Source organism: Mus pahari, chromosome X, assembly GCF_900095145.1.
Source record: "Mus pahari chromosome X, PAHARI_EIJ_v1.1, whole genome shotgun sequence".
NCBI lineage: Eukaryota > Metazoa > Chordata > Mammalia > Rodentia > Muridae > Mus > Mus pahari.
The window spans coordinates 62050610-62072105 of record NC_034613.1 but is presented as its reverse complement, the minus strand read 5'-3'; the positions used below and the strand labels follow the sequence as shown (position 1 = coordinate 62072105).

General features: G+C 43.9%; 1 protein-coding gene across 3 annotated transcripts in view; it reads left to right on the top strand.

Annotated features, from left to right (window-relative positions):
* The first annotated feature begins 647 nt into the window (after positions 1-647).
* Positions 648-21496, top strand: part of Haus7 (HAUS augmin like complex subunit 7) — a 22320-nt gene continuing 1471 nt past the window's right edge. Inside the window, exons 1-9 of one of the 3 annotated variants that reach the window (XM_029534589.1) lie at positions 648-874; positions 1598-1713; positions 4568-4635; positions 6654-6715; positions 10681-10772; positions 11228-11386; positions 11524-11620; positions 12082-12352; positions 13128-13204. In XM_029534589.1, coding sequence (XP_029390449.1) covers positions 740-874; positions 1598-1713; positions 4568-4635; positions 6654-6715; positions 10681-10772; positions 11228-11386; positions 11524-11620; positions 12082-12327 — 975 coding nt within the window. In that variant the 5' untranslated portion in view covers positions 648-739 and the 3' untranslated portion in view covers positions 12328-12352; positions 13128-13204. Of the gene's footprint in view, positions 875-1597; positions 1714-4567; positions 4636-6653; positions 6716-10680; positions 10773-11227; positions 11387-11523; positions 11621-12081; positions 12353-13127; positions 13243-21496 lie in introns of those variants that run through there. The other 2 variants (XM_021188283.2, XM_021188284.2) reach the window with 2 other exon arrangements.

Sequence of the window (21496 nt, the reverse complement as noted above, 5' to 3'; positions counted from 1 at the left end):
ACCCTTAATCCCTTCTTGCTTTATTCAATCAGCTGATCCCAGGTTTGGAATGATAGCATACTGGGGCTGTGGAATTCTATGAATGAGGGAGGCTGACTAATATTTCTTCAAATGTGTTGAGTTTGAGAAGCCTGAGATACAGAGAGATTTTTTTTTAAGCGGACTGGGCAGGAATGAGGCACAAGAGCATCCATGAAAGCCAAAGGTAGGATGGAGATGTGGGGCCTGATCAGCATTCACTTTCCCTCTGACTTCGTGTGCAAAGGAAACAAGACAGAACTTTGGGCCGAGAAATGGTCTTAGTTTTTCTACCAAAGCTTGCCTTCATCAGTCAGGATCCATCTACTGCCAAAGAGAACCTGAACAAGGTAGGAGCGCCTCCTCCTGGATGAGCCTGAACTCTTTGAGTCCCTCACTTCTTCCTCTAAAAGGAGCTACTCGGCTTAAAGTCCTACTCGCCCCGCCTCCTCCCCTCCACCTCTCCTCTCCAGCCCCGCCTTTAGCCCGCCTCTGTCCTATCCTTGCCCAACCCTCTTCTCCGCACCCTGCTCCCTGAGGTGCGCGCAGGCAGTGACCAAGCGGCAGCCCAATGGGAAGGCTCGTTGGGAAAGAGGGTGGGCCTTTGTGACTCCCGTCCTGCCGGTTGGCTTCGCCCCTGCCGCGCGGGTTGGTGGGCGGAGAGACCTAAGAAACTGGTGAGCGTTTAGCAGTGCGGCAGCGGCCTGTAAGCTTGGGGGGCATGAACCAGTTGTGGTTCAGAGCACGAAACATGGCGGAGAAGGGTGCTGGTGGCGGGTCTGATGACAGCTACTACGAAGATGTGGGTGATGACTGCGTGGTCAAGGCAGCCGTAGAGGTGTTCGAGAAGCTGAAGGTACCGTGAGCCAGGGGAATCGCTCCTTGATAGGGGACCAGGTGGGGCCCTATCCCAGTGCCATTTGGAGCTTCCTGTGGACATTGACCGCACCACAGGGGTCCACAGGGGCAGGCCCTGGTTTAGGGGGGAACTTGCGGACCATCTGTCTTAGGTCTTTGGAGTCCTCGGACCTCTGCTCATGCTGTTCCAACAGACCATTGCAAGATTGAGGCTGGGAACTTGGAGCACGTGAAAAATGGAGAACGCGGGCCCCAATCTCAAAGAGCTGGAAGCGGGTGGAGTTGGGTTTGGGGGGACAGATGGGCTGAACACCTTGCCGTTTTGTTGGGTCAGAGAGGAGGGTTTAAGGTACATGCAGCAGTGAGGAACATGACCCTATAAAGTTAGGGAGCTATCCCAGGCCCATTGAACCCCTTGCTAATCTCCCTCCCATCTCCCCTTGCTGCTGACTCAGTGATTACTTTCAGTTGCCCTCCACTGCCCCTCAGATTTAATCTTAGTCTTCCTAACCCATTCTCAGGCATGTTCCTGGTTTTATGGCCGTGAAACCCAGAGGGAACACACTTAACAGTGGTGGGGCAGCAAGTCACAGGAGCAAATGTAGGGTGAAGATGAGGGACTTGAACTTTTGACAATACCAGGAAGGGGCACAAACTGATAGACGTGCTTAGCCACCCTACAGTAACAGGCTTCCTTCTGACTTGCCTTTTCCTTGCTTAGGGTGTAAACTGCTCCTTCCTCGATGGTCTGTATATTACAGAACCAAAGACAATTATGGAACTGCTGTGTAGGCCCTCAAAGTACCGGTTGGACATACTGGAATGGATGTGTATACGGTAATGTTCTTTGTTCTTTCCTTTCCATGAAGTGTCTTCTGGGGGAGATGGGAATGTGTCCTTTTAGAAGGTCCCATAACCAAGCCAGCTCCAGGAAAGCTAACTGAGCCATGACCAATATGATGGGGAGGTGGCCCTAGCAGTACAAGATGGACTTTAATGAAAGCCCTTTCTGCACCAGGTCTCCTGGGCTTTTGATTGTGTTGAGGGATTTGATGTGGTTCTTGTCACTGAGCTCTGATTACTGTCAGCTTGGATAGCACCTGATGATCGGAGAGGGACATTGCCCAGAAACCCAGTGACAGAACCAGGCCTTCTAGATTTTTTTCCCTTCTTCTCCACCCCAACTTGCAAAGAACAGAGGTTTTTTTTTTTTTTTTTAGTCCATCCTAAGGGCAGTGCTTCTAGGACAGCCTAGGCTGGATAGGCCTTTTCAGTGGAATGGAAGTTGGAGTTTTTCCTTGGAGTTTTCTGTGGAACCAGTTCTGTCCAGCTAGGAGCTCTCAAGGCCAGATGCTTACTTGAGAGCCTCATTGTTGAGCTTATCTATGTGCTTACCCTGATGGCCAGGGCTGCACAGCCAAGTCATCAGAGCTTCTTTTACAATAGGGGCCTTTTAGTGTCTTAAACAGCAAGGCATTTTCTATGAAAGGACAGACACTGTTCCAACTCAGTCTTGTCAGGGTAGCACAGCAACAGCATAGGCGGCATGTATAGGAATGAATGGGTGGTGTAGCAATAAACCTTTAAAAATAAGACTGGGAGCCTATTCATGGGTTCATCTCTCTGTAAAAGTAACTATTATTTACCTGATGTAATTTTCATCTCATGGGCTTACTTCCTCTCTCTGCTAACCTGGCCTAGTACTGGAAGCTTCTAGCCTCCATACAATCTTTTTTTTTGCTTTCTTATTATTCCACCCATTGATTTTTATTAGTATAAAGATCAGACCATAACAATGGGGGTTTTGAGATTTACCTCCTTCAGATTCCTGTAAGGGAAGAGTGGGTCTAAGACTCAAGGCTTTCACAGAGACAAGCATTAGAAAACACAGGACCCTCTGTATGTTTAGGATGCAAGGCTTCTGTGTTAAGGTCATCCCTACAGAAAGCTCACAGCCTCCGTACAATCTAGGCCTAGAATGTTATCAGCCTCTGAGACTTACTGCTGAATAAGCTCATCCTTTCTTGTTCTTACTGAGCTTTAGCTGGCTGGATCAACTCAGCTGTTCTGACTCAAACTCCTCTCTAATCTGACTGGTTCAGTCTGGCTTCTTTCTCACAGCCTCTCCTGAATTGTTCTGCTTGGCCTCAAACTAACTTTGGCAATATGTTCTAATCCTCTGGATCCTTTTTATTCTCTGGTTCATTCTGTCTTCAGCTTGTTCTCTGTACAACTGTCCAGGAAAACTGCCTCCTCTCTCTGCACATGCTGCCTTTTCTCCTCCTCCTCCTCCTCCTCCTCCTCCTCCTCCTCCTCCTTCTTCTTTTTGGTTTTTCGAGACAGGGTTTCTCTGTGTAGCCCTTGCTGTCCTGGAACTCACTTTGTAGACAAGGCTAGCCTTGAACTCAGAAATCTGCCTGCCTCAGCCTCCTACGTGCTGGGATTAAAGGTGTGCGCCACCACTGCCTGTCATGCAGCCCTTTCTTAAGTAGCTTCCCTTCCCTTTCCTTGTGAAAGTTGGGCGTATCCTATTCTGTCAGTCTTTCTGATTCATCACTTTGTCTGCCACTCAATTAGACCTCACTTTCAAACATTGTTGCTTCCTTCTACAAACTAATTTTATCTTCATTGTTTGGGATTAAAGGTGTGTGCTAAGTGCATGTCTGTATTCTAGTCAGAGGGATTAAAAACGTGTGCTAAGTCTGAGCTACACCACAACTAGAAACAGGGTTTTTTTTCAATAAATAAAACAATCTCAGGATTCAAAGTGTGATCAAATATCCTGCAACATCTTTCCTTTAAACTGTGTATTGAATTGTATTTTTTGAAAAGTGTATAATTAAACGTGTCCACAACTCACACCTTTAATCCAAGCATGAAAGAGGCAGAGGCAGGTGGATTTCTGTGATTTCCAGTCTAGCTTGGTCTACATAGGGAGTTCCAGGACAGCCAGGGCTACATAGTGAGACCCTATCTCCAAAAATCAAAACCAAACAAAGACAAAAGTGTAAAATGACCTTTTCTGAAAAGAGTGTAGCAATGGTAGAGGCAACCATTGCTCCTTCATTATACTTACAACCTCTGTTTTTGTGTGTTGGTCACTGCCTAGAAATGTGCTAGGCTCAGGAAGTACCCAAGGGAAAACCAGTTTCTGGCCCCAGCCAGTTTTCATTCCAGGAGTCTTCTAAAAGGTTAGGGAACCTTGGCCAAAGAGGCTGCAGAGTTCCTTGGAAATCCTTATAATCAGGGCTGTCCAGGCTGAGGAGTGAGTTGAAGTGATTGATTTAGGAATGCCAGGGCTAAATGGGAAGCCAGTGCTCCAGCAGGTGCATACTCAGGCCAGATAGTTAGGTGTCAAACTCCTCTGCAAATGCCCAAACTCTTCCTTTCTTGTGCACCCATCACTTGTGTGTGTGTGTGTGTGTGTGTGTGTGTGTGTGTGAGAGAGAGAGAGAGAGAGAGAGAGAGAGAGAGAGAGAGAACTTTAAGTATTTCCATTTCTAAGGGAAATTTTTCTTAAGTATTTTCTCATAGTAATTGATGGTAAGAGTCACATGATATCAAATAAATTATTTTAAAGTGGCCTTTCACTGGCATTTAGCAATTGTACAAATAATTCTCTGTTTAGAGAGTAGGTATGGAGGGGTGGTGAGGAATTAGGCACATGACCGACTTTGCTATTTTCCCACAGGGTCTGCCCCTCCTTGCAAGACAAGTTCAGCTCACTGAAAGGGAATACGTTGGATTTGAAGATACAGGGTAGGTCTCTTTAGGAATGTGGCGTTTGCTGGTAAATTCTGGGCAATTCTGAGCTTGGTCACAGTGTCTCACTGAGTTGTGAAATTTCCATTAACTAATGTTTTACTTTGTATGGTGTATACGCTGTGGATATTATTAGAGCCTTCTAGAATCACAGCCTTCTGTGATATAGTACCAAATAGTACATTTGGGATGAAATAGTACATTGTTCTACCATAACACTGAGAGGTAGAAAGCATTGTTTTTTTCTGGTGTCATCAGAGGTCTCTCAGTGTACATATTAGGTTTATATGGCATTCCTAGGAGCCCCATGATTGCTCTTTAATGTGGTTTGCCTTGTCACCATGTTAGTTTGATGGTTAGGTTTTTTGTTTGTTTGTTTGTTTTGGTAGAAACGTAACCTGGTGTGAATGTTACATAAAGATGAGCAAAAAATGCTCTCTGTGTAAGTGGCTTCCTTATAGTATGGCCAAACATTGATAAAATTTAAAAATGCTAAGTTTTTCAAAAGCCTGTGCATATTCTGATCACTGCAGTGTGAGTGAGCTAGACTTAGGCCCTGAACTGTGCACAAACAGCATTACCAAATTAATTATCTGGGGAGAGTTGTTTTCTTGGGTGTAGTAGGTTGTTGATCACAGAACAACCAGGCCTTCATCCCATCATCCCTGTGTTTCCTGTTGTCACGGTTCCCTTCATAGACTTGGAAGTAGTATCTGAGTTCTCTGGTACACATGGGGAAAGCCCTGGCCTGTAGGCTGTCCTCATTCATCCACAGTTTGGAGACTTCACTGAACCCAGCCTCACTTTTCTCTTTGAAGATGAAGGCCTTTGCCTTGTTCACCTCCTCAGAATGTGTTGAGTACTTATTTGAGTGGAAGTAGGAGACATGAGGACAGGAAATCTTTAGTTTCATTGACATGTGAGGCAGTGTTTGATGTGTTAGGGTACAGCAGTGAACTGTGCCACCCTCATGGAACGTATATGTTAGATGACAGGAAGCATAGATGATGAAGAAAGAAGGCCGCAAGCTACCAGTTAAGGGAAAGGTGATACAGAGGGTTGGAATAAAGGTGATTTTATTGACAGAAGATGGCAAGAAGGGTGGAACTGAGCTCTGCTGGGAGTAATATCCATAGCAAGGGAACAGCCAATGCAAAAGGACTGAAGTGGGCTATGCTTGGCAGCTTTGAGGAAGAGTAAGGAACAAAGATGGCTAGGGTAGAGAGGATAATGAGATATGGGAAATCGGGGTGGGGGGTATAGGGATAGTCCTGCCAGGCCTTATAGGTCATAGGGGGTCATTGGCTTTTCTTCCAAAGAAGGCTTTGCCCTCCATTGCGTTTACCAGGCTCCCTGGGGATACTGTAGTGAAAATATGAATACCCAGGCAGCAGCACAGCTCTTACAGTAGCTGAGGCAAGATAGTGGGTAATGAATAGGTAAAAAGGTGTGCTCTACTTGATTTGTTGAGAGGAGATCAGAAGGATCAAAGGGTTTAAGTGCTGTGATCGAAGCAGGCTGACTTGGAGGCATATTGGCATCTGAAGAGTATTCCCAGGACCACAGAGTTGTTACACAGATGGTCTGATACTACCTCCAGTGGGTCTTTTCCAGCATGTCCTATATAGGTTTGTACTGCTTTGCTCCTGCTGAGGCATAGCCTGGCCTGAGATGGGGTGAAGGTACTGCTCTAACACTGGTGCTGGTCCAAAGCTCTCTAACCTTTGTTTATATACTAAATGGACATGTAAAAATGTGCTGGATACTGCAGAAGATATGGCTAGGTATTCCTCAAGGGGGCCTCAGACTCCATATCTGTAAAATATAGCCTAGACTCACTCATCTTCAAGATGGCATGACAGGAGAATGGACATGAGAGACATTTGGCCCATCTGGTCTTTTATGCCCCCACCCCTGCCATGGGGAAAAAGCCTATATGTTCTAAGTGCTGGGATGTCTTATATCCTCCTCTGTTTGGGTGGGTCTACAATGATAAGGTCTTTGTGTTCTAACAGAGATGGTGAAGCTAGGCCATGAGCTGATGTTGTGTGCACCAGATGACCAGGATCTTCTAATGGTAAGAAAGGACCTTCTTCTGTCCCTTCAGAGGATGCACATGTTTTTTGTTTTTGTTTTTGTTTTTGTTTTGTCCTGGACTGGTAAGAAAGTGGGAGGGGCTTCCGGCTCCAGAGCCTATATGGCTGGCAAGACTGCTTCTCTAGGCATCCCCAGGTTAAGCATTGCAAGAAATCTTTCAGGGAGACAAACAATTGGGACAGCTAATGAATAAACCATTTTTGGTGGGGTTGTATTCCATTATGCTGTTTAGTGTCTCTCTAGTTAGGGTTTGCTTTTAAGTAGAGCTGGTTCACAGAGATTGTGAACAGTAAGAACAAAGAATTCCCATCTCCTTCCTGCCACTGGCCCCATGTCAGCCTCCCTCACTGTAGGAATGTTTGTTACCTCAGTAAGCCAACATAGATAAGGATAACTTTATCTTCCATGTGTGTATCCAGTGGGGTATGCTTCTCTTGTTTTCTGGTGGGAAGTTGTTTCATGGTACTTTGCTGATACTTTGTGCTTTCTGTTTCTTGTTCACAATTGCTCATTCAAGCATTTTTCTTTTTTTTTTAAAGATTTATTTACTTATTATATGTAAGTACACTGTAGCTGTCTTCAGACACACCAGAAGAGGGCATCAGATCTTGTTAAGGATGGTTGTGACCCACCATGTGGTTGCTGGGATTTGAACTCTGGACCTTTGGAAGAACAGTTGGGTGCTCTTACCTGCTGAGCCATCTCACCAGCCCTCAAGCATTTTTCTAATGACTACTTAAAGCTGTCAGTTCATTTGCCTTTCTATAATCCCTGTATTGGAATCTAATGAGCATCTTTTCTTGTGCAAGTTGAGGTCTTTGTGGTTTTTCATGTGTTGGATGATTGTGGCTCTGTCCTGCTCGTGTTGACTGTTATTTGGATTTTGTTAAATTTCATGGAAAGTAAAGATCCATATATTTCAGCAGGCTCTAGGTTTGCTTTAGCTTATTCAGCCAGGTCCACCCCTCCTCTCTCTCCTGAACTTCCACTATCAGCTCACCTTCTTCCCATATATCCTGCATGCGCCACCCAGTGGTTGAGCCTGGCTTCACACCTGGCTTAGTATAAGTCATCTGCATAGTCAGGGCTGGTCCAGACTTTCCAAAACTGATTTTTGGAGTTATTTTCTTCATCTCTTTCCTCTCTGCCATTCTCTAAGCTTTTCACTTTCTCAGAGCTGTCCTTTTCTATCCTCCAGCTACAACCCACTTGCACAATGGATTAAGTAACAATAGGGCAGAAAGGAAAAACTAGCAAGAGCTTCCTGGAAAGACACTTTATATCACTGATCAAGAGACCAATGAAAATTAGAACTGCATAGGCATGTTCCACTCATGCCATGATATCTAGAGTTAGAAGGAAAAATAGTACAGGATGACAAGGATGGGGAGACATAGGAACTCTCATATATTCTAGTAGGGACACAAATAATACAGCTACTGTGGAAGAGTTAATACAGATGTACCAGAATTCACTGTAATGTTCATAGATACCCATTAACTGATGAGGTAATTTTCAAGAAAGAAGACATTGCTGCCACATGTGACAACATAGATGATGTTTGAGGATGTTATGCTAAGTGAAAAGCAGATAATAAAATGTAGTATAAGGTCATAATAAATTGTCACATATTGCAAGATTCCTTGTGTGTGGACTGTTCTGAAGAGGTGAGTCTATAAAGAAAGATAGGAGCATAGTGATTGCTAAGGGCTCAGGCTGAGGTAAATAAGAAATGATTGTCAGTGGGTTTAGAGTTTGTTTTGGGGGCGCTAGATATGTTTCTGAAATGTGGCTATGAGACTTGAAAGATGGACTTGCTACTCTTCCAGAGGAGTGGGTCAGATTCCTAGCACCTATATGGTGTCTCACAACCACTTATAACTCCAGTTCCAAGGGATATAGTGGCTTTTTTTGACCTCCTTAGGTACTTCATTCATGTGGTACACAGATATCCATACAGGAAAACACTCAGACACATAACATAAATAAATTTTAAAAACTTGACTATGATCATGATCTCCTGGCTCCCTGACTATTCTAATAACCACTGCACTATACATTTAAAAAATTTAACATCTAATTTAATTTATCAGAATCTAACACAGTGAATTAAAGTTTAACAAACAAAAACACTGTAGCCAAATTAAAAAAAAAAAAAGAACATCTAGGAGAACAGCAAGTGCAAGAGACCTTGCACTGTCAGAATACTGGTTAGGGCAGAGTAGAATGAAAATAAGGAAAGTGAATAGAACAGAGTGGGTAGATGTGATGGCCTTTGTAGGCCAGAGGAGGCTTTAGCACATACAGGGTGGTAGATTGGGGAGCTTGGAGCTGAGGGACATGGATTTTTATTTAGTCTGACAGTGATGGCTGTGGCTAATGTGTGGAGTGGACTGTGAGGGACCTGTTGGCAGGTTACAACAGTGTCCAGGCATGTAAGGAGATAACTTGAATGGCAGTGGTAGTGGGGAAATTGGAGTAGTGGCTAGATTCAGCCGGACCCACTGGATTTGCTGATGTAGTAAGGTATAGGCAGGGACAGCATTCAACAGTCACACTCTAGATATATCTGGAGAATGAGTTCACAAAGACTTATACCTCATTATATCTCTAGACCTTTCCAGAGTGTGATTATTAGTCTTGCCCTTTGCTGGAGAGTAGAGAGGAGACAGAGTGTGGTATAGTGATGGGCTTCAGTAAGGTGGCCACAGAGCGGCCTGCTGGAGGCTAGCACTAGGGCCACTCTTGTACACTCTGGGTCTTGTACAACCTGGATCCTGGTCATCCAGAGGGGTCGTAAGTGACTTTGTGGAACCATTCTTGTGTTTTGGTCTGGGCTGGTTCCAGTTTAAACAGTGTATTGACCCTCTACCCCAGACTTCTCTGCAGATGTGTTTCTTAGGCAAATGGGGGAAATTGAGTCAATAAGAAAGAGCAAAAGGATCCCAGAAGTCAGTGTTCAGGTTAAGGACATGAGGTGGGGGCTTTGGAGTGGGTCTTGCTAACTCAGTCATGTAAGTACCATTTGGGTCTCTTTGGAACTGTTAGTCTTGGAACCGTACTGCTCCTAAGTCTACTCCTTACCAGGGGCAACTTGGCCCTTTTGCTTCAGCATCTGCATTCAGCACCAGCTTTCAGTGCTTGTTTTTCTTGAAGGTGCTGGGAGTGGTGATTGAGTGATTCTTTGACTTTTCTTCCTCAGAACAGTGTGTGCCAGGCCTGGGTGGTAAGGGATAGGCCTTGCTTGATGCCTTGTTTGCACAGGAATTTTGTGGTTATGGTCTCTAAGATAGTATCTGCTCCTGGGGATCATCAACTTTCTAGAAGAAGGCAAGCCTTGGACTCTTCACTGGGCAACTCCCTGCATCACCTGGGCAGATGGGCAGGCAGGAGACCTGGTCAGCCCTGCATGAGTTGCTGCACAGAATCCTGTGGCCTTCGTGATGGAAAGTCTAGACCCCTGCTGGAGAACAGACCACCCCAGGCCTCATGCTGTGCCTGTTGGTCTCTGCCATTCTTGGCCAGGAGGTATTGACTGAGGATACCAGATCTTTACTTGGAGGTGTCCCTGAGGATTAGGCCACCATCAGATTCCTGTGAGTTCTATTCTGTTTTAGTAGGCCCTGCTGCATGCCACCCACCCACTGAATAAGCCTTCCCCTCTGGCTATGTGACAAAATCACACTGTAATATGTTTTGACAACAGTTTGCATTTTGCGTTTGCAGTGGTCTTCCAGGTATCATTGCAGCCTGAAATATGGCAGAAGTCTGAGGATGCTATTGCTGAGTTCAAGAGGCTACCAGCAGGGGTCAGGGACAGGACGAGGAACTGTCTGGCCAGCCCCCTTGCCACTGGCCACAGCAAGGGCAGCATAGGATTGGGCACCTGGAACAGGCTAGGCCTTGCTGGGTCTAGTGGCAAATGTGTGTGGCTTTTCCTGCCAGGGCCGTGAGTGTCCCCAGAAGCAGCTACAGTTCATGGACAAGTTACTGGATATGATGCAGACCCTGGCCATTGGATGCTCCAGTAGTTCTAGGTAAAGGTGTCAGTGTCACAGGCAGGTACCCTGACAGCTGGTCTTAGTAATCTTAGCTATGGAGATGGTAGGGTGGTGAGGGAATGTGTACCCTCTGGTGACAGTAGCCATGTGCTGATCCAAGAATTATAGGACTGATAAATTGAGACAGCTCACCCTAGTCACCATCTTGGGGGTTAGGCTAGCTGCTCAGAGGCCAGGAAGTGACTCAGCAAAGGGTAGTTGTATTTCTAGGATGCCTGAGATTCCTGCACTATAGGCTTTGGGGGCCTAGGTGCCTATAACCTAGGCGTATAGGAGGGGAATTAGGATGTCTGCAAGCAAGAGGGCATCAGAGAGGCCAAAGCAAGCAGCGACTGGGAGGGAAGCAGGCAGTAGAATTCCCCATCCTTGGGACTGCTGGGCCAGTGCTCCTGTTAGTAACAGTGTATTCAGGGCCTGTTCTGATTTTGCAGCCTGAAGGAACACCTTGAAGGTACCACAGAGAAGAATGAGGCCTTGCTTGGGGAACTCTTCTCCAGCCCCAACCTGTGGGAAATTTTGAAACCTGAGAGTGACCCATGGCCTCTGGACATGCAGTCCTCTCTAAACAAGCAATGTGATGACCTGCCAAAGTAGGTGTCTGGGGGACTCTAGTCCTAGTACCACCCCATCTTGCTTATCTTCAGTAAGATAGACCTCACAGTGGCCTACTGCCTATAGCAGCAGTAAGCAGAGAGCTGACAGTGTCCCTCCTTTTTTTCCCCTGCAGGGCTGGCCCCTCTGCTCAGTCAGAGGGAGAAAAGGTGGCAGATCTGGCCAGGCAGCTGCAGGAGAGTGCTACTAAGCTTCAGACACTCCGAGACCAGGTGAAGGGTACCAACTCTGGGGCTTATGGGATTTGGGGAATAGGCTCTGCTGAGTTCTAGGGAAGGTGGTGTTCCCCTCAGCTTGGTGTGCTGTGAGACTTTAGTGAGGTGCAATGGGAGTGTGGAGGTAGGTGCTAAGAGTCTGAGCATGAAAGGAAAAAAATATACTTCATATGGCAGCCATGCACCAGGCCTGAACTGCATGCCTTCACTTATCTTCTCAAATTCAGCCCTACTGGCATCTGTTGGCAGGGCTAGATATTTAGCTATGGTGACTGTGGTCTGTGCAAACATTAGCCTCATGGCTAAGGCCCCATTCACACCCTCCCCATCTCTTTCTTTATGGAGACTTTCTTCCTGTCAATTTGTGCCGTGTTATGTCAACTTGTGCTGTTATGTGGTTTGGCGACAGCCTAGGCCGGCTGGGCAGCCTCAAGTGACTGTCACCCTTCGTTTTGCAGTGCTTTGCACAGCATAAAGCAGGGACTGACACCAGCACCATAGACCAGAAACTTCGTCTGGTCATCTCTGACTTCTATCAGCTCATCTTGGCCTTCCTGCAAGTCTATGATGATGAGCTACGCGAGTGCTGCCAGCGCCCAGTACCCAGCCTGCACCCAAGTGGCCCCATCATCCAAGCTGTCTATCAGACTCTGGCTTCCTGTGGCCAAGTAATATACCTACTCCTCCAACTCTGTGCTGCCTAGCACCTCAAGAGCACATGTCCACCAGGTTTGGGCTCAGGACCTTAGTAACCCCTGATATCAAATGTACAGGTTGGAGAAGAGCTTGAGAGGGCTTAGCCTGGGTTCCTCAACCAGTCACATGGTAGAACTCTGGGTGTAGGACCTTTGTCAGTTGAGGACAAACATTTCTGGTGCCTTGGGGAGGAGATGAAAGTTGATATGATGAACATTTTCTCTAAGAGATCCCCCTTCCAGGCAGTTTCCATTCTTCTCTTATTCCTAGGGAATCTTATATATTGCATTGGATTCTGCTTGACTTAGTATGATGTCCTGGTCCTAGCATCTATGCTGTGTTAGTTCACTGTTTCCATATGCCCAAACATGCCAAGCTATCTTTTATCTGACTGAGCACTAGGCCAGCTAGACAAATAAGGTGGTAGGTTATAAAACCCAAGCCTTCCCAGTCTTTCATGAGACTCAACCAGTAGAGGGAAGCTCTTATCACAAAGGCACTTTTTGGTAGGATATCTCTTTTCCCACCTGTCATCTGCTTTGCTCAGGTGGCACACTGCGTGCCATGTTAGCAGGTCACTAAGAACTGAGGGCTGCAAGAATAACATGATTGTGTAGAGTCCCCACTGAATGAGGAAAAAGTACATATAGGATTAAAGGGCAACTTTCCAGATGTGAGTTCTGTCTCTTTCTGTTGGCTGGCTGTCATTAGGGACTTCAATGTAAGCTTGGGTGGAAAGCGACAGATGCCATCTATATGTTACACTAGCCTCACTAAGACCTGTGTGCCCTCTCGGTTGGTTGGACAGTTGTTGAGAGCAGTCATGGAGATTGCAGACACCTCTGCTGAAGCTATGGAAGCAGCAAGGAGGCAGCAAGGAGAGCCAAACTGTTGGAGCAGCAACAACTCTGGGATAAGCCTAGGTAAGTGCCTGAGGCTGAGGGGCAGCTGTCATTTTCTACTTAATTCAGGCCTTTCCTTTGCAGGGCCTCTTCTTTCTGTACTGGGTCAGCTCTCAGGAAATTGGCTGCTTAGTTTTCTCTTGTAATGTTTGTTTTCTTTCCCTTGGGAAAAAAATGCTTCCAGAATTCTTGGCAAAAACGTGGTATAACTCAGAAATGTGTAGTTGTAAAACTAAAAGAAATGAACTACACTCTGACAACCATAGGTCCTGGGTGTGAGAATTTTCATCAGTTTCTTGCTCCTCTTTTCCCTAGTATCATTTCCTTTCTTTTTATATTAGTGTTACTAGATAGGAGCGAAATTGTATCAATTTAATTTTCATTCTACCTTCCCTCTCTAACTTTGTTTTTGTACTGTTTGTTTTTTTAGGTGAGGTCTCTCTATATATAGCCCAGGTTTGCCTTGAGTTCATGATTATTCTCTTGTTTCAGCCTTCTGAGTACTGGGATGAAAAGCCTGCAATACCTTCATTAATGGGTGTGCCTATTTTTCAGTAAAACTTCAACTACAAAAATAGGCAGTTGACCCTGGTTTGTTGATCCTGATGTATAGTGCTACATCTTAGTTTTTATTCCTGTGATAAAACACCATGACCATTAAGTATTTTAGGGTGGAAAGGGTTTATTTTATTTTATAGTTCCATACCACAGTTCATCTCTGAGGGAAGTCAGGGCAGTAACTCAAGACAGGAAGATGGAAGCAGGAACTGATGCAGAGGCCATGGAGGTGTGATACTGATTTAGTCAGCATGCTTTCTTACAGCATCCAGGATTACCAGCCCAGGAGTGGCACTACCCACAGTGAGCTGGATCCTCCCATATCAATTATCAATCAATCTGGTGGGGATGTTTTCTCAGTTTAGGTTCCAACTTTTTCCCAAGTGACTCTAGTTTGTGTCAAGTTGACATAAAACTAGCCAGCACACCCTGTGTCACACTATGCTATTAATGCTATAAATATTCTTCATACCACTCTTTCTGGATTTTAGGGATTGTTTGTTACAATTGAGGGTTCTTTGTTTGATTTTGAGATAAGGCCTGACACTGTAGTTCACACTTACCTAGAACCCACTGTCTAGCCTAGACTAGCCACAGACTCGGAAATCCTCCTGTCTCAACTTCCTCAGTGTTGAGATGACAGTGTCAGCTTCCACATTCAATCAATTTGAGAGTCTTATAGATACCACTGCTCTGAGCATATTTGAACATATCTCCCTGTGTAGACTTGTGCCAGTTTCTCCAGGATGTCTTCCTGGGAGGAAAACTACTCCATCCTGACACACTATCTGGCACCAGTGTGATGTATCATAGCTGCATGTCCTCATCAGCTCTAGCCATGACCTGGCTTGGTTGATGATATTTAGGGCATGTGTAACAGCATTTTGCTGCATGTTTATTCTGTATCTCAGTGAGTAATTACAGAGTTGCACATTTGCATACATTTATTGATCATTTAAGCGTTCCTTTCTATGAAGTACCTGTCAAAATCTTGCTTGTAAAGGCTTGTTTTCTCATTTATTTTTAGCTTGTTTCATAATATGGTACACACAAGTCCTGGGATGATAATTGTAATGTGCATATCTTTCCCCAAAATGTGCATTATCTTTTCATAACGTGTGTGTGTGTGTGTGGTCATTGGTTTTATCATTTACATGTAGTCAAGTGTAACCATAATTTCTTTATGGATAGAATCGTTGGTATTTGTTATAACATTCCTACTCTGACACATTATCTCCCAAGGCTTTCTAGCATTTCCTTCTGTGGTTAGGTTAATAATCTTTCCAGAGTTGATTTTTGTATAGTATGAGATGGGAGTTCAGTTTCATTCTATTCTATATGGATACACATCTGTCCCAGTAGCACTTAATGGAAACTCATTCTTTTCCCCATTGGTCTGTAAACCCATCACCTCTGTTAGTCATCAGGTCTCTGAGTTCTCTATTCTAGTCTGTTTCTCTTTCTCTCTCTCTTTTTTTATGTCTTAGAGGTCAGAAAAAAGTGGCAAAATAAACCCATAAGATAAAAGTTGTTTTTCCTCCTCTCTCCCTTCACTGGAGATTAAATCTGGGCTTCATATATGCTGTACAAGTGAGATACACCTAAGCCCTATTTTAATAAGAGCTTTACTGAGATATAATTCACATAACATAAAACTTGCCCTTTCTAACAGTGAACAATCCAGTTTTTTTGGAAGGGTTTTCATATACTTGCCATAGCTAAGTCCAGAATATTTTTAAATATGTATTTATTTTTATTTTATGTATATGAGTGGGGTTTTTTTTTGCCTGCATGTATGTCTATGTACAATTTGAATCCAGTACCCACTGAGGCCATTGGATTCTCCAGAACTGGAGTTACAGACAGCTGTGAGCTGCCATGTGGGTGCTGGGAATCAACCTCAGGTCCTCTGGAAGAGCAACAAGTGCTCTTAACCTCTGAGCCATCTCTCTAGCCCCTAGAACATTTTATTATCCCCCAAAGAAGTTCTATACCAGAAGCCAGGTGTGGAGGTGCTTGCCTTTAATTCCAGGACTTGGGAGACAGAAGCAGGTGGATCTCTGGGAGTGAGTTCCAAGACAGCCAGTGATACATAGTGAGACCTTGTCTCAGAAAGAAAAAGAAAGAAAGAAAGGAAAAAAGAAAGAAAGGAGGATGAAAAAGAAAAAAAAGGTCTGTATCATTAGCAATCTCTTTTTCATTTTCCCTAAACCCCAGCTCTTGACAAACACTGATCTACTGTCTTTCTCCTATAGCTTTGCCTATTCTAGATATTTTTCTTGTAATGGAATTGAATAGTGTATGACCTTTTGCTTATCCTTTTTCATGGAGCACATGGTTTTGAGGTTCATCCATGTGCTACATTCTTTTGTATGGCTGATACGACTGATGAATAAATATTTTTGTTTTATTCATCTATTGGGAGACATACAGGCTATTCCTTCATTTAAGTTGATATGAATAATGTTACTGGAATTTTTGTGTGAATATGTTTTTTGAATCTCTCTGGTCTAAAGTAGAATTGCTGGATCATAAACTTTTTCTTAAAAATTTATTTTCTTACCACTTGCCTTTAGAATTATAGCTAACAACCTAAAGAACTTTGGTGATAAGTTAATTTCAATAGTACACAGAAGTTGTACTTTAATAGAACTTCTTTGCCTTTTCACTTTGGTATTTTTAAAACTTAGATTGCAATTTCATGTATTATATGATCAGCAACATGAATTTATAATAACTGCTTCATGCAGTTGCACTCAAAATTAGATAGAAGAAAATTACAAACACTATGCCAATGAGGTTGGCCACAAATGTTGAACGATCTACCTGCCTCTTCCTCCTAAATGCTAGAATTACAGATGTGAATCAGCAGACCTGGCTTTCAAGTTCTTTATTGATGTAGGCTGATAATCATTCATGCTTTGTAGGGAAGGTGACAAATTTCCTTAGTTTTGTTGATCTTAAATACCTTCCTTACTTTTTCCTTCATTAAAAAATTCAATGTAACATTTTTATTAATTCTTTGAGAATATAATACATTTTGATCATATTCAGTCCTCACTCTTCCCTCTAATGTCTTCCAAATTCATCCCTACCCTTCTCCTAACTTAATGTTTTCAAAAAACCAAACCAAAACAAAACCTCTTACCAAGGCTGATTTGTGCTATCCTTATATATGCTTTTGGAGTGTGGGGCCATTCATTGGAGGGAACATGGTTGATTTATCAGGGGGCACATTCTTGTTTTTCTTTTTTTTTATTCTTCTTTCATACAATATATTCTGATAATAGGCTTCCCTCTCCCACTCCTTCCAGTCCTCCCTATCTCCCCTCTCCCTCAGATCTTCTCCACCTCTTTTTCTCTTCAGAAAAGAGCAGGCCTCCCAGGAATATCAACATGGCATAAAAAGATGAAAAAAGACTGGGCACAAACCCTCATATGAAGGGGGCACATTCTTAAAGAAAACTGACTCTCCTTACCCCAGCATCCATCAGCTGTCAAGAGCTCTTCTAGGGTGTGGGCTTGTGAGCTGAACCAGCTTCATGCTGGAATGTTGGGAAATTTGATCTTGTATAAGCAGTCACAGCCACTGAGTCATGACTGCAGCATCTGTCATGTCCAGAAGACACTGTTTTGCTTGAGTCCTTCCTAACCTCTGGCTCTTACAGTCTTTCCACCTCTTCCTTATTGATGTTTCCTGAGCCTAGGGGGTTGGAGGTGTGATACACATTTCCCATTTGTGAATTAGCACTCCCCAACACTTTGCCTAGTTGTATTTCTATTTTAACCACCACCCACTGCCCAAACATCCTTTCAGGGGCATCTGTTATTCTCCTTCCATACTTTGAATATATCATCACTGTCATTTGACCTTCATAGCTTCTGGTATGAAACAAATTTGTGTTCTAATTGAAGGCTCTTATATGTAACAGGTCTCTTCACTTCCCTTTTTTCTGATAGCTTCTGACTTTTGCTAGTTCAGTTATGTGTCTTTCTGTGAACTCCTACAAGTTTAACACCTATAAGTATGCCCATTTTGGAGGTCTCTGGACTTTGTAGATTTTTGTTGTTCATCAACTGCTAAGCAGTTGGCAGCTCTTGTTGGCTCTTCTTGTTGGCTCAGAGTGTCAGGGTCAGTCAGGAGGAGGACTTGGAGAGCCTTCTTTTGGGAAATTACAAAGTGCTGCAACCTTACTCCTCAGCCTTTATTCCCCAGTCTTTCCTTCTAAGTTTTTTGAATTGGTGTATTAATTTCCTTGACTGTTTCAGTAAACAAGAAGTAAAGCACTTGACTATAATTGTTTTCACTGATTTTTCCTCTAAGTAGTTATCTTAGATCACAACCTTTATGCTGTCTCCTTTGGGGACTTTTCCCCTTGTATATTTTGTTATTGAACATATTCCAAACCTTCTTTCTCCCCCTTTCTCTCTCTCTCTCTCTCTCTCTCTCTCTCTCTCTCTCTCTCTCTCTCTCTCTCTCTCTCTTTCTTTCTTTCTTTCTTTCTTTCTTTGTGTTTTCTCTCTTTCTCTCTCCCTTTCTTTCTCTCTCTTTCTCCCTCCCCCTCTTTTTTAAATTTCTGTTTTGAGACAGGGTCTCACTAAGTTGCCCAGGCTGGCCTTGAACTTGTGATACTCCTCCCTCATCTTCTTCAGTAGCTGAGATTACATACCTGGGACTATAGGCCTGTACAACCAGGTCTTGATTGGGATTCTCTCTGGCTGATGGCTTTCTTTCTGTGTTCTGCCCTGGCATACACCTGCCACATGTATACTAGATATTTGGGAATCTCTTTTTGCTTATTGAGCTGCAAGAGGATCCTTCGTCTTAAAATTTATTGCATTTACCCTAATCACCACTGTCACTGGCTCTCATTGCAGTCCATATAATTATATTAATAAATTATTCATAATCTATGCCATCATTTCTATAATAATAATCATTAATAGCCTTAACAGTGTGCTCACTCTTTGGTGACTAGGGTATATTAGCACTGGTAGTAAGCTTGGCAGTATGAGCTGGGCACTCCTATCCCTTTGGTTCCCAATGGCCTCAGTGTTGTGAAAATGGTGAGTAGAGAAGGGCTGGGCTCCTGACCCAGCTCTTGTCAGTGTGGATTTCTGATTTGCTTTGAGACAAATTCTTGGACACTAGACATGCCCAGAGAAAAGGACCAGTGTCCAAATCCATTCCAAAGCTACTTGAGCCTTTCACTGCCTATTTTTTACCTGACACATTATGAGCTTTGGCCTCTATGAGAAACAAACTTCCTCTTATCTGGGGGAAGTCTGTTTCTGTATCATTTTCTGTCTTACTGATCCAGATGCTGTAACTGAGCCCTGTTGGTGATATGTCCCAGAGTATCAAGAGGCTAATGTAAAGGTTGTATGTCTCCTGGCTTATGGTATTGTGTGACTGGATACTACTGTAACAACACCTACATATTTAGGAGACAAAGTGGCCCTGCCAGAGCTGAGAATAGAGGGCACAAATGACAAGGGAGAGATTAATAGGTGTGGAAGGGAGATAGCAAACAGGAAGAAATTCTCAGACCTACAGAATAGCTAAGTGACAGAACAGCCCCAGGGAGTATTGGGGGCAGATGCTCTGATAGTAGATCTAAACAAGTAATAACCACTGTGGTCTCAAGGACTAGCAGCTGCCCCAGAAAAGAACAGAATTCATCAATGGCCTGTGGAGAAAACAATGGTAGTTAATAAACAAACAGGTTTGTGTTGTAAAGCTTTGAGGGACCATATGATGAGGGCTGACCTTTCAGCTTTCTGAAGCCAAATTAACCTGTCAATCATTACTGCTTTCCACGGACCTCTTCTTTAAGACCCCTTCACAGGAAAGGGTCTGAACAGCATGGGGGGAGTACCTTTTGCCCAGGCTCCACACCCCAATTCCAGGGTAGGGCAGGGTACAGAGAACCAGTATGGTGAAGAGAGAAGACCTGGATACACAGGAAATTGTTTTTGGAAAACTTCCAAGCAACATGACAGGCGAATATGCTTGGGTAACTGTGAAAGCCCAGCTGAGAGGAAAGATCAGAAGACAGTGACACATGAGGTAGTGAGCCTCTAGGAACAGATGTGAGATGAGAGAGTAAGCACAAGGTATAGGACACAGAAGCTGGATCTACAGAAACAAATGAAACAGGGGAGCTCCTTATTTCAAGTCCAGAGCAGGTGGAACCTAAAGGAATTAGTCTAGAACTCACCCTGCTATAGCAGGACCAGGTATGAGACCAAAACTTCAAGATAGAAAGCCAGTATGTGGTCTCAGGAACAGCCCTGGGGACTGAGAACTACTAAAGTCCACATGTTACGGCAAAGCAGGCCTTCCTCCAGGTGGTGGGAAAGTGTGAGCCATTGGGCTAGTAGCTCAGGATAGGGTGAGGCCCATGGTCTAGATTCTAGCAACACTCAGGGATTGATAAAGGCAGATGCCACAGAAGAAGGGCAGAGCAGAACCCAGCAAACTATCTTCAGAGTGACACAGTTTGCCACAGGGTAAGCCTTTAACTAGGATACCACTAGAAACACTAACAGCAAAGGGGGAGGGAACCTTAGGGTGTTATTCAGGGTGGGCACACCTTATGAGTCTCAAGCTCCAGAGCTATTCTTGTGATGGGAAAAAGATGACAAATTGGGAGTATCATTATACCTAATGTCAATGTTGCTACCTTTGACATGCAAAAGGCAAAGTATAGCTAACAACAGGACTGTGGAAGAGAAGGGATAGGCAGCATGGGTTATGAACTTTCTTTCCCTCATGAAAAGACAGAAAGGGTAGGCAAACTGGTAGGAAAAACAATGGGTCTGTACTTGTGTTGGGAATACCAAGACTGGCATGCCTGTGATTTCATTATTCCGCAGGCTGAGGTAGGGAGTCTAACCTGGTCTAATGTGGAATTAGAAAAATGTGGTGGGGTCACATAGATCATTGGGTAAAGGGATTTGCTGACAAGCCTGACAACCCGTGTTTGATCCCCAGAATCCACAGGGTGGAAGGAGAGAATCAACTCTTGAAAGTTGTTCATTGGGGCTGGAGAGATGGCTCCACAGTTAGGAAGAGCACCCTCTGCTCTTCCAGAGGTCCTCAGTTTGATTCCCAGTAACCACATGGTGGCTCACAACCATCGTAATGGGATCTGATGCCCTCTTCTGGCATGCAGGTGTACATGCAGATAGAGCACTCATACATAAAATAAATCAATCTAAAAAAAGTAGTTAGCTTGAAAGAAAAAACCTGAAAGTTGTTCTTTGACTTCCACAGATGTGCTAAGGGCATGTATGTATGTGTGCACATACACAGATACAAAAGAAATATGTGGGGCTAGAAAGGGTTAGGGTTTACCCCCAAAGGGGTCACAATGCACAGTTTGAGAACCACTGCTTTGGGGGACATATCCTGTAAAAGCATCCACCTCCAGGGCCCTGAGCANACAATTACTAGNTANCTAGTAACTAAATTTCTACCCAATTTAAGTTCTTNCTTTGTTTTTAACTTGTATCTCTGTTTAAAGGATTTATTTATTTTTATTTTATGTATATGAATATTTTGACCACATACATGTATGTACATTATGTGCATGCTTAGTGCCTGAGGAGACCAGAAAAGGATGTGAGAATCAAACCCAGGTGTTCTGGAAGAGCAGCCAGTGTTCTTTTTTTTCCTTATTTATTTATTTATTTATTTATTTATTTATTTATT